At 41.9% G+C, this 13,010-nt stretch overlaps 1 protein-coding gene across 2 annotated transcripts in view; it reads left to right on the top strand.

The window, feature by feature from the left end:
• Positions 1–5,179, top strand: part of OGA (O-GlcNAcase) — a 39,869-nt gene extending 34,690 nt beyond the window's left edge. The window contains exons 15-16 of one of the 2 annotated variants that reach the window (XM_077823330.1): positions 1,848–2,007; positions 2,813–5,179. In XM_077823330.1, coding sequence (XP_077679456.1) covers positions 1,848–2,007; positions 2,813–2,949 — 297 coding nt within the window. In that variant the 3' untranslated portion in view covers positions 2,950–5,179. Of the gene's footprint in view, positions 1–1,847; positions 2,008–2,812 lie in introns of those variants that run through there. The other variant, XM_077823331.1, reaches the window with a different exon arrangement.
• Positions 5,180–13,010: the final 7,831 nt, after the last annotated feature.

Genomic DNA, 13,010 nt, shown 5'->3' with positions numbered 1-13,010 from the left:
GTAGCTGCTTGTTTGGAGGCCTGTGATGCACCCCAGCCCAGGTGCTTTGAAGCTCTTGGTATGTGACAGGACACGACTGAAGGAGGTGGAGGAATTGAATAGGGCGGCCTTTGCCATGATGTACTCCAGGAGGAAAAACTATTTTGCTTAAAATGAGATGTGTGGGATGTCTCCCCGGTTGGTGTAGAAAGCAGGGAACTTCAGCCAGGAATGCCAAAATGCCTTCTCTCCATTTCTGCAAGAAATATTTAAGGATGTTTCAACTTCCTGGAGGTCCTGTCTTTCCCCATCAGCACATTAAGGGATCCAGTGAGAAAAATGATTTTCCAAGGGGGTTTCCTAGTGTTCCTTCAGGACAGTAGTTTTCCATCGATAGCCTAGCTTCCTCTTTGATGGTGATGTCAGAATTTCACTTCCAGATGTCTTCCTTCCCAGCTGAAAACTAGGAAAGATCTGGGTTGACTTAGGGGCCTTAGGATTTACCTGCTCTGATCCCAATCTTTGGGAAGTTATTTGCCTTGTTCATACTCTGAGAGTTGCAGGAAAGGACTTGTTTTAGTGAATGGGTCAGCACTTATATCTGAGAGGCTTGTGTGTCAGCTGAAGTGCAAGGCTTGCTGCACTAAGCCTGTAGCTGCATCCTGGGCAGAGTGGCACCAGGCTTGAGTGAGTGAACTTTTCAAGATTGCCATGTGATACTGCACATCCAGAATGTAAGAATTATCAGCCAGTGCTGCCACTGGGTGGAGAGTGCTCTACTCTTAAATTCCTCAAGGAGTGTTCCTTTCCAAGAGGATGGTACTCTCCCTGTTTCACATTTCCTGTCCATCAGCACCTTCCAGTTGTATCTTCCTCTACTTGCAAAGACTGCTAGACAGAAGCCCTGAAGTTGCGCCTTGAGCCCAAAACAGTCAAATTTTGCTCCTTGCCTGTTAATCCTTTTGATTACCCATTACACTGCACTTGTTGCTCTAAATACTGGTTACATTTTTTCCCCTTGCAAGTGGATATTGTTCCCCCTGTATGAGAAAACACATTCTTGTTGGGCTTTGTTTTGTAAAGTAGATTAATTTCAGGTTTCAGAGTAGCAGCAATGTTAGTCTGTATTCGCAAAAAGAAAAGGAGTACTAGTGGCACCTTAGACTAAACAATTAAAGTAGATTAAGTGTTACCATAATATGTAATCTGAGGTGCATTTCTACTTTGCCACCACTGCCACACTTCAGTGTGGTATAAATAAAAGTTCTGAGTGCGCCTAAGGGCGAGGGACTTCAGATGATCTCTACTAGTAGATCTCTTCCCTACTGTCACTGTACCAGTACCTAAATTTCACTAATGGTGAGGTCATCTTCTAAAATTCTTGTCCAACTTTCTGGTAGGACTGATGGAATCTCCTCCTTTATGGAGTAGATCAGCTGAGCAGTGTAATTTTGTACAGTGCTTGTTATTTTTGTCTTTCCAACATTAATACAGCCTCAGGTATTTGCCTGACCATTTTATCCCACTGCTAGAATTCAGATCTTTGCTACCTTGGTTTCATTTTTAACTGATTGGAATTCAGACTCCTGAAAAGAGAACTTTCTTTTATTTTTAAACAGCTGGTTTATTTTCCTGTGTCAAGAGGATGAAAGTAAAAGGCTAACTAGCACTAATTACAAGATTCAGTGAATGGTAATTTAATGCAAATTCTTAAGGCTTGTTTTTGCTTTAGGCAGGTATATCTGAAGTGCCTGGTCTCTGCTGATTTGTGTGTGATGCTCTTAGAGGCATAAAGCCCTGAACAAAACAGCCCACATCAGCAAAAGTGATCATGATTAAAAGACTGTGTTCCTTTCTGTCCTCTTTAGAAAATAATGTTGAGTTTCCATGAAGAGCAGGAAGTATTGCCAGAGACATTCCTTGCCAACTTCCCGTCGCTGATAAAGATAGACATCCACAAAAAAGTGACTGACCCGAGTGTGGCCAAAAGCATGATGGCCTGCTTGCTGTCCTCTCTGAAAGCTAATGGTGAGTTTTTTGCACTTGGAATTGTTGAGGGCTGCTCTGGGTACTGTGATTTAAGAATGACCACAGCACTTCAGCCCGTTGGTGCTAGCCAAATTGGGAGTTCTGGGGGTGGTGCCAATGCATTTTGCATTCACATGTTGGTCTGCGAGATCTGATTTCTGCAAAGTTGGCACATGAGGTTGTTTATAAGTTGCTTTCACATTCTAGCTCTAATGCTACTGTCTATCTTCTGTAAAAGATACTATCGTAGCCAACGTTTTGCAAATTAGGAAATGGGAAGAACTGAGGGAGCAATTTGGCTAACTGGGGTCCCCAGCAGCCACACAAATATTTATATTTCCCCAACTGAAATCCGCGAAGCCATTTCCGAAGTATGATAGTATGCTGAGATCTTCCTTCTTGAATGCTGGAGGCACTTGGCCTTTTGCCTCACTGCATACCTGAGGCTTGCAGTTCTCTTGAACTATTCACATGCCCTTTTGTGGTGCTGATCTCTCAGCCTGAGCTTCGGGATGTTTTCATGTGAAGTAGGCCTGTAGAGGCAATTTGACTACAAACTGATAGGCTGCAGTCTACAAGCCAGCAAGAGAAACGTACGGTCTCTTTGTGGAGAGGTATCAGCTATGTTACCATAAATCCAGCCTCCGTTTCTGGTAATAGATATACCAGGTATGGCACTGGTTCAGTGATTTGATCGGTTTTAAATGTTAAAAAAATGGAAAAGAATCTAACCATGTTTGCAGAGTTTGGGTCTTTGTTACAATAACTCTTCTCCTCCCACCCTACCCCCTTTTTTCTTCTTCAGGCTCCCGTGGGGCTTTTTGTGAAGTGAGACCAGATGATAAAAGAATCCTGGAATTTTACAGCAAGCTGGGTTGTTTTGAAATAGCTAAAATGGAGGGATTTCCAAAGGATGTTGTTATCCTTGGAAGGAGCCTGTGAAGTCCTTGACAATGAACTGTTCTAATACTGTAGTCCCTTAACAGCTGAGTGGGTGGTGGTGGGGATCTTCATATGGTCTAACTGCACAAACGCAGCGGTCAGCCCACCTGCTGGAAGGGGCTATGTGAAAATCCACCCATCACAGATTTCAAACGTTAACTTGCTGGATGAAGAGAGTGCTGCTGAAAACCCAGTTCTGAAAAAGAGAAACCTTGTTGTCGTCCTTTCCTGGTCTTGCGTGAAGTGCCAAGGAATCTTGCGTGGGCTGTATCCTCTGGGAAAAGCCCGCCCCCCTTCCTGCCCAGTGATGTGGTTGGTAGCAGTTCTTTGCATCCATATATGCAGTTAGCAGAATGGTGCTCTTTATCTGGAGTAACTATTAAGATCTGATTTTCTTTTTCCCTGTGTCATACAGCAGGATGTGAGGAAGGCGGGGTGTAGTTGGGGTACTTCATGTTGCAGAGATGGGAAGAATTACTTGTGTCAGTCAGCAAATTTAAAGACCGGTATTGACGGTTCTGTTTATGGCTATCTTTATGCTTGTTTATAAGACAGTGACTAGTTGTCACTGCTAATGACCATTGGTTCAGGCTTTGTGCTTTGTAGGGACAAATGTGCAGTTGTCTGTGGCAAAAGTCACTAATGACAGACTTGTAAATGTCAGTGTATATAAACTAGCTGTATGCTTAATAACTTCTTTGTGTTTACTGGTTTTGTAATTTTTTTTCTTCTGAAAAGTGAAATGGTATTGGTCCAAGATGGCACTTTTGAATAACGTAAAACCACAATGGTGAATGAATCTGTCCTCAGTGTTGGCTTTTTCTACAGTGCCTCATACCCAGAGCTGGAAACTGACCATGTTGGGTAAGAGATGCTGATCCAGAAGGATCATTCCTTCAGAGGACAGACAGTTCTGTTGCAAGGCTGCCACTGCCTGGTGCTATCATCATTCTCCTGGAACTGAAACAGCGATTCAGTGGGAGGCCTGCTGAACCTGTTAATTTTGGTGGCGGTCTCAAAGAAGAGGTGGATGGAGGAAGTGAGAAGGAACTGGTCCATGGTCAGGATTGGTCTTCGGATCAGTCTCCTGTTTCAAAGACTGTTCATACTGGTTTGACTAAATCAGGGTCTTCAAATCCTGCATGTTTGTATCAAAGATTTTTTGTAGAAGAAACACCACAATAAGCACATTTTTACAAATTATTTAAATGGTTACCTAATTAATGTAACTGCAGATATTCCAAGAGTTTAATGTTTTTACCCAGATCTGATGTATTTGACTAATGTGATGGAGTCAGCATGGTTAGGGGATCTGGTAGTGAGGTAGTCGCACTATTTGTGGGGGTTATTGATTTTTCTGTAGAAGCCCTGTGTTCCAGAGATGTAATTGGCCAATAATATACACTTTACATTACATTACCTTACTGATTTCACCTGCTACCATCAACTGTGTTTAACTTCCTTCTTTTTAAATGTCCCTCTTGGTTTTGGTGGTGAACAAAAGACATTCAGGTCCTTATTAAAGCTCCCATCTGTGTAGCTTTAAAGAAATTTTACAAGCTGTAACAAATGGCATTAGACTGCAGTATTGTCTGCAACCTGTAAGGAGAAGCTAATGTTTGGCCTTCCAGTGCAGTCACATAGGATATTTTCTTTTTCAGAATGTGAATAATTTTTTAATTCAATAGTGAAGTATTTAAGTTTAAACAAGTTCATTTCATTTACAGAGAGGTATAGGGTCATGCTATGGGATCTCATGTAAATCAGAGCTGAATGTCACTAGTTTTAATACAGCTTTGAGTAAGTAGCTGGTCCCTTGGTTTATCAAGTGGAAGAGTGGTTGTGTTTTTTTTTTTCCCTTTTCTTTTTTTAATGGATACCAGAGTCAATTTACTACTTGATCTGGATTCATAGCATTACAGGATAGGATGCTTGTGGCCTTATATCTTGGCTTTTAAGGAGTTGCCACAATCTCTTCCTATGAATTTTATTGTTACAGAAGTTAGTTGTACAAATGGATGGAATGTCCAGGCCAATACCATCACTCTAGGATTGTAAAGTGATAAGTTGACATATCTTTCATGGTTATGAATTTTCATTAAGGTTGGAATGCCACTTTCATTAATCTGTTTTTAGATCAACAGTATCTGTAGCAGAAAAATGAGCTGTAAAACTGTATTTGAAGACCATGCGAGAAATAGAATAAAAATAGAGAAGTGAATGTAAATAAGCAATGTGTTTAGTTTGTAAAGCTGTCAGGCGTGGATGCAAGGGGAATACCTCTTCCATCTTGCTAGGTGTTTTGGGCACCCTAATGGTAAACTCTCATCTGGCTGCTTTTCATGTGATTGCCCTTTTTTGGGGGGAGGGGGACGCTGGCTGTTATGACAAGCATTTAACCACACTAACATTCTTCATGGGAGCGTGATTTTGGATGATATTTACCCCTCAGAGCACTTTGAAATCAACAAGTGAGATCCTTTTAATTCAAATGTAAATAGCACCAGTTATGCATTTCTATTTCTTCAGGCTTTGGGAGGACCTTTACACAGGCTCACACAAGTAGTTCAGTAAAATCATGTCCTCTTGAGTGTCTGGGGAAAAACCAATCAGAGTTCCATTGCAACAACGTTTAATACATCCCTTTTTATAAGATATTTACCAGCACCCAGACAGTTAAGTATTCTCCCTATTTTACCAATAAGGAAACAGAAGTTGCGAAGTGACTTGCCCAAGGTCAAGTAGCAAGCCAGTGCCACAAACTAGTTTTTATAATCCAGGAATCATTTGCTCGCAATCCTGAGCCCAGACTTCACTGCCTTGAGGATGCATGAGCCTACAGAGAACTTTGAAAATATTGTTGCCTTGCACTGACTAGGAAGTGCAGTAGTCAGTGCTCCCTAGACCACTTTAATACACAGTAGTGGCAACCAAGGACAAATAAGCCACATCCCTTCTGGCATACTTGCCTTGGATATTGTTGATGAGTTAAACAGTTCTCCTTGGAGAGCGTTTCAGCAGTGGCAGAGTGAGAGGAAGTGTAATTTAATCTCATCTCAGTAACTACTGCTTAGTTCTGAAGTGGGATCCCATGCCTTTGATTGGAGGTATAGAACATTTAATTCTTGTCTGCTCAATGACCCAGGGCACTTGAATGGCTTGGGAGTTAAGTTGGTTCTTGCAGTGGGAACATTTTGGGCATGTGCAGTAATGGAGCTCCATGTACATGGTATGAAATCTCCTGGGCAGTTCTGTGATTGGAATAATGTCGGCCTGGCTGCATTGTTGTTCCAGAAGGAAACAACTGGGCTTTTTGTAGTTGAATGTTAAAATGTGAATATTTGCTCTAGCTGTTTTCATTTGCAGTGCTACAGCAGTTAGGGAGAACTTCTATTCTGGATGCCTCTAACCATCAGAGGAGTGAAGTTCTGGAACAGCCTTCTAAGGGAAGCAGTGGGGACAAATGACATCAAGCTTTGTCTTGAAGCCAGATATAAGTTTATGGAGGAGACAATATGATGGGATAGCCTAATTTTGGCAATGAATTGATCTTTGACTACTAGCAGTAGATATGCCCAATGGCCTGTGATGGATGTTAGATGGGGTGGGATCTGAGTTACTACAGAGAATTCTTTCCTGGTTGTCTGGCTGGTGAGTCTTGCCAACATGCTCAGGGTTTAGCTGATCACCATATTTGGGCTCGGGAAGGAATTTTCCCCCAGGGCAGATTGGCAGAGGCCTTGGGGGTTTTTTGCCTTCCTCTGCAGCATGGGGCACAGGTCACTTGCTGGAGGATTCTCTGCACCTTGAAGTCTTTAAACCATGATTTGAGGACTTCAATAGCTCAGACATAAGTTAGGGGTTTGTTTTACAGGAGTTGGTGGGTGAGATTCCATGACCTGCGTTGTGCAGGAGGTCAGACTAGATGATCATAATTGTCTCTTCTGACCTTAAAGTCTATGATTCTATGAATGGTTTGGAATGACCCTTTGGACTCAAAATAAGGTACACAGTGTGTCAGCTAGGTTGGAAGGAATGTGATGTTTCATTATCTCAACCTAATTGATTTAAACTTTCCATGCTGTAGTGCTGTGGAATATGGATTTAATCAGGTGTTCTACCCTAAAAAAGGAAGTTATCACTTAAAGATGTTTTTAAAAATGTGATACAATTTGGGACCATATCCTTAAATATCTTGATTGATGACTTAACCCAGCATAAATGAAAGCACAGCCTTCTACTGTTGGAAGTACTCATGGTAGGCATTTATTATAGAAATGTAGGATAGGAAGGGACCTTACTAAGTCATCTGGTCCAGTTCCCTGCATTGAGGCTGGACTAAGTATTGTTCTAGACCATCCTTGACAGTTGTTTGTCTAACCTGTTCTTAAAAACCTCCAATGATGGAGATTCCACAACTTCCTGAGATAATTTGTTCTTTGCTTAACTGCCCTTACAGTTAGGAAGTTTTTCCTAATCTCTAACCTAAACCTCCTTGCTGCAATTTAAGCTCATTAATAGTTGTGCTGTCCACAGTGGTTAAGGAGAACAATCAATTGCTCTCCTCTCTATAACAACTTTTTATGTACTTGAAGACTGTTATCACGTCCCCCCTCAGTCTTCTCTTCAGTCTCAGCAAACCCAATTTTTTTTTCCTCATAGAAAGAAAGGTCATGTTTTCTAGACCTTTAATCATTTTTGTTGCTCTCCTTTGGACTTTCTCCAGTTTTTCCACATCTTTCCTGAAGTGCAATGCCCAGAACTGGACACACTACTCCAGTTGAGGCCTTTTCAGTGCTGAGTAGAGTGGAAGCGCTACTTCTCATGTCTTGCTTACAACACTTCTGATAATGCATCTCAGAATGTTTGATTTTTTGAAACAATATTACATTGTTGTCATAGTTGGTGATCCACACTATATCCTGCAATTGTTTTTCATTTCCCATTTTGTATTTGTGCAATTGATTATTGCTTCCTAAGTGGAATACTTTGCATTTGTCCTTTTTAATTTCATCCTATTTATTTCAGACCATTTCTGCAGTTTGTCAAGATCATTTTGAATTCTAATCCTATCCTCCAAAGCACTGAAACCCCTCCCAACTTGGTATTGTCCACAAACTTTAACTGTACTCTCTCTATGCCATTATCCAAGTCATTGATGAAGATATTGAACAGAGTTGGACCCAGGACTGATCCCTGCGGGACCACACTCGGTATGCCCTTCTAGCTTGACTGTGAACCACTGATAACTATTGAGTATGGTATTTCTAACCAGCTGTGCACGCACTAGAGTAGGCTGTGTAGACAGTTTCCCTAATTCAATTAAGAGAAGATCATGTGCGACAGTATCAGAAGTCTTAGGACTTGTCTACACTGGCATTGTACAGCGCTGCAACTTTCTTGTGCAAGAGTGTGAAAAAACACCCCCCTGAGCGCTGCAAGTTTCAGCGCTGTATAGTGCCAGTGTAGACAGTACACCAGTGCTGGGAGCTATTCCCCTCGTGGCGGTGGGTTTTTTTATAGCGCTGGGAGAGCGCTCTCAGCCCTATGCCATGACTACACAAGCCACAGCAGCGCTTTAACATTGCTAGTGAAGACGTGCCCTTATTCAAGGTATATCACGTCTGCTTCCCCACAAGGCTTGTTATCCTGTCAGAGAAGCATATTAGGTTGGTCTGACAAGATTTGTTCTTGATAAATCCATGTTGACTGTTACCTAGAAGATAATATGGTGATAAGTGCTTACAAATTGTTTATTTACTCCATTATCTTTTCAGGTACTGAATTTAAGCTGACTGGTCTACAATTCCCTGGAATGTCCTTGTTCTGTTTTTTTGCAGATAGGTACTATTTTTGCCCTTTTCCAGTCCTCTGGGATCTCTCTTGTCCTCCCTGAGTTCATGGAGTTCAGGGTGTGGATTTATTCAGCCAGTTCTTTAAGTATTCTAGGTTGGATGTATTTCCTCGGGCCCTGCCCACTTGAAGACTTTAACTTATCTAAGCTTAACTTCTTCTTTCCCTGTTTTAGCCTTAGATTCTATCCCATTTATACTGATGTTCATTATGTTAATCATCTGTTCACGGCTAACCCAACTCCCCTGAACTCTTTTTTCCTTAGACTTGCTTCCCTTGAGATGTCTTCTTGAAGTCCATTGTCTTTATTCTGCTGTGTTTTCCTTCCTACCATTCCTTAGAATTGTGAACTCTACCATTTCATGATCACTTTCTCCCAAACTGCCTTCCACCTTCAAATTCTCAGCCAGTTCCTCCCTATTGGTCAGAATTAGATCTAGAACAGCCTCCCCTCTAGGCACTCTCTCCACCTTCTGTAATAAAAAGTTACCTCCAATGCATTCCAAGAACTTGTTGGATAATCTGTGCCTTGCTGTATTATTTTCCCAACAAATGCCTGTGCAATTGAATTCCCCCATCACCATCAAATCCTGTGCTTTGGATGATTTTGTTAGTTGCCTAAAAAAAGGCTCAGACAGTACTTCTTCCTTGTTAGGTGGTCTATTGTTTTTTACCCTTTTATCCTTACCGAGAGTCTTTGAACTGCCTCCACTTCTATCTTGAGCTCCATGCCAGTGTATTCAATTTTTATATACATGGCAACACCACCTCCCTTTTTTCCCTGCCTGTTGTTCCTGAACAAGCTGTACTCTTCTGTACCAATATTCCAGTCATGTAAATTATCCTAATCTCTGAATCAAATTATGACATAATTGTGATTATTCGCTAGTATTTCCAAATCTTCCTGTTTATTCCCCAGACTTCTTGCATTCGTGTACAGTCATCTAAGATGTTTGTTAGATTTCCCCTCTATATTCCCTCTCATCTCTCCTCTGTCCCTGCTATGCTTGCCGACCCATCACTCCAGTCTCCATGTTGTGGACTTTTGCCTGTGGTCTTTTGTCTCCTTCCCATGTTGAAACTAGTTTAAAGCCCACCTCACTAAATTATCCAGTCTGTATCTGAAAATACTATTCCCCTTCCTGGATAGGAGGACCCTATCTCTGCTCAGCAGTCCTCCTTGGAACAGCGTGCTTGAAAAAGCCCAGGGAACCAATTTTACAATTAGGCTAAAATGATGGGGCAAATTGGACAGCATATGACCTTAAACATATAAGGGCTTGAGAATTTATCCAGCTGTCCTGGCAGTGGCTCAAGGGTGGGTACCAGCCTCAGGGCCGACTGTTAGGAAACAGAGCACAAACCTCCAATTGGTTGAGTTCTATACTTGGATCTCACCAACCAATTATCAAGTGTGAACTCCTCAAGCACTATAACAGCCCTAATATGGAGAATCAGACAGTCCCCTTAGATAGTCCGATCTGTCCCACCACCCAGGTGCACTGCCTTTGTGATAAGTGATCTCTTACACCAAAGATCACCGCAATATTCAGATTACTCCCAGTCCCTAAGGACCAGTCACTTACCCCAGCTTAATTGCACTTCAGATCCCACACAAAAGACCACACTGGTAGCCAGTCCTATAATAAACTATCTACAGCTTCCTTGAGTTAGGGGTTTTATCCCTTCCCCCTTTTGCTTCAACTAGCAAACTCCGCTGTTGGGAGGAGTTCACTTGCATGTCTCTTCTTCATGGGGGTTGAGGGATGAGCAATCAACGAAGTCTTGTGTCCTCTTTGATGTTCCACAATAGTTTGGTGTTGATAGGCCTTCCTTTGGGGGAAAGAAAGGCCTTCTGTTAAAGATCAGCACTTTACACTAATATCTCTCTCCTATCTGGTGCTTTATACAGTCACAGAGGCTTATGCTAGAAATGCTTAAATATTACTGTACACTATGGGATATAGCTGGTATAAGTGAGATAAATGCAGGCAGCAACTACACACCTTCAATAAAGTCTAAATGCTAGCACATTTTTATAACTTGAATACGTCTTTTACCCCTAGGAATACACAGGTGAACCAGACTGATTCCAGCTCTGTGTTTGTCAGTCTTCAAGTGAGGCATGGGGACCTTGGTATAAGCCAGGCACTTGGTTTGCTGGCAGCGCACAATATTGGCATAAACAATATGAGTTGAGGCTCTGCCTAGTTCCCTCAGTCCCTGTGGCCAATCATGTAGCTTTATCATGGTTTTGTCCATATCGGGAAGAGGGCTTCAGAACTGAATGACATGCTGGGGTTTAGTTTGATGCGGATAGGTGGCGTGACGGCTCCTGGACTGTTAAGCTTTCATGTCTGGATGCCACATCTCCAGAAAGATATTAGGGGAGAAATAAAGCGTGCCCAGAATCTAGGGGGCTGGAGGGTCTGTGGAAGAAAGATTGAGTTTGATAGGTAGACTATCCCATGTATCCTGTGCAAACTAGGCCTAAATTCTGCTGCCCTGAGTGGAATGTCCTGCTATAGCACATGTGAAACAGGATCCAGCGGTGATCCTGGCAATTACAGGCCCTTAAGTCTAACTTCAGTACCAGTCAAATTGGTTGAAACTATAGTAAATAACAGAATTATCAAACATAGCTGAACACGATTTGTTGGGGAAAAGTCAACATGGCTTTTATAAAAGGAAATCATGCCTTGCTGATATATTAGAATTCTTCGAGGGGGGTTAACAAACATGTGGGCAAGGGTGATCCAGTCTATATAGTTTACTTGGGCTTTCAGAAAGCTTTTAACAAGGATCTTAAGCAAAGTAAGCAGTCATGAGATAAGTGGGAAGGTCCTCTCCTGGATCAGTAACCAGTTAAAAGACAGGAAACAAAGGGTAGGAATATATGGTCAATTTTCGCAGTGGAGAGAAATAGTGGTGTCCCCCAAGGATTTGTACGGGGACCAGTGTTCAACATATTCATAAATGATCTAGAAAAAAGGGGCAAACAGTGAAGTGGTAAAATTTGCAGATGATACAAAGTTACTTGAGGTAGTTAAGTCCAATGCAGACTGCAAAGAGTTACAAAGGGATCTCACAAACCAGGGTGACTGGGCAACAAAATGATGGATGAAATTCAGTGTTGATCAGTTCAAAGTAATGCACATTGGAAAACGTAATCCCAACTATACATATAAAATGATGAGATCTGAATTAGCTGTTACTACTCAAGAAAGAGATCTCGGAGTTGTCATGGATAGTTCTCTGCTCAGTGTGCAGCAGCAGTCAAAAAAGCAAACACAATGTTAGGAACCATTAGGAAAGGGATAAACAATAAGACAGAAAATATAATGCGACTATAGAAATCCATGGTACGCTCACACCTTGAATACTGTGTCCAATTCTGGCCTCCCCCTCAAAGATAAATACAATTTTGAAAAAATACAGAGAAGGGCAACAAAAATTATTAAGGATATGGAACAGCTTCCCTATGAGGGGTGATTAGAAAGACTGGGACTTTTCAGCTTGGAAAAGAGACAACGAAGGGCGGATATGACAGAGATTTATAAAATCATGGCTGGTGTGGAGGAAGTGACTAGGGGAGTGTTATTTACCCCTTCACATAACACAAGAACTAGGAGTCACCCAATGAAATTAATAGGCAGGTTTAAAACAAAAGGAAGTATTTCTTCACCCAGCGCCCAGTCAGTCTGTGGAACTCGTTGTCGGGATGTTGTGAAGGCCAAAAGTATAGGTTCAAAAAAGAATTAGTTCATGTACGATCGGTCCATCAGTGGCTATTACCCAAGACAGTCAGGGACACAACCCTTGAGTGTCCCTAGTCGCTGGCTGCCAGAAGCTGTGAATGGGCAATGGGATGGATCATGCAATGGTTGCCTGTTCTGTTCCTTCCTTCTGAAGTACCTGGCATTAGCCACTGTCGGAGGCAGGATACTGGGCTAGATGGACCTTTGCTCTGACCCATTCTAGCCATTATTATGTAGCAAGGTATATTTTAAATAGGCTTCATATATTAATGATCAGACACAGTTTACACTTGCTATTTAGTTCCTCCTGCTGGTGAGGTTGTCAAATCTGTCTAGCCAAATTTTCTCGTCCTAGCACTGATAACGGAGTTTGAGAAATAAGGTGTTAAACTACATCTTAAAATAATCCGCATAGATGCAATAAGTGCTTTAGACAGCCAACTTTCTGAC

Source organism: Eretmochelys imbricata, chromosome 7, assembly GCF_965152235.1.
Source record: "Eretmochelys imbricata isolate rEreImb1 chromosome 7, rEreImb1.hap1, whole genome shotgun sequence".
Lineage (NCBI taxonomy): Eukaryota > Metazoa > Chordata > Testudines > Cheloniidae > Eretmochelys > Eretmochelys imbricata.
The sequence above is the reverse complement of the archived record's forward strand: the minus strand, read 5'-3'. Positions and strand labels throughout refer to the sequence as shown.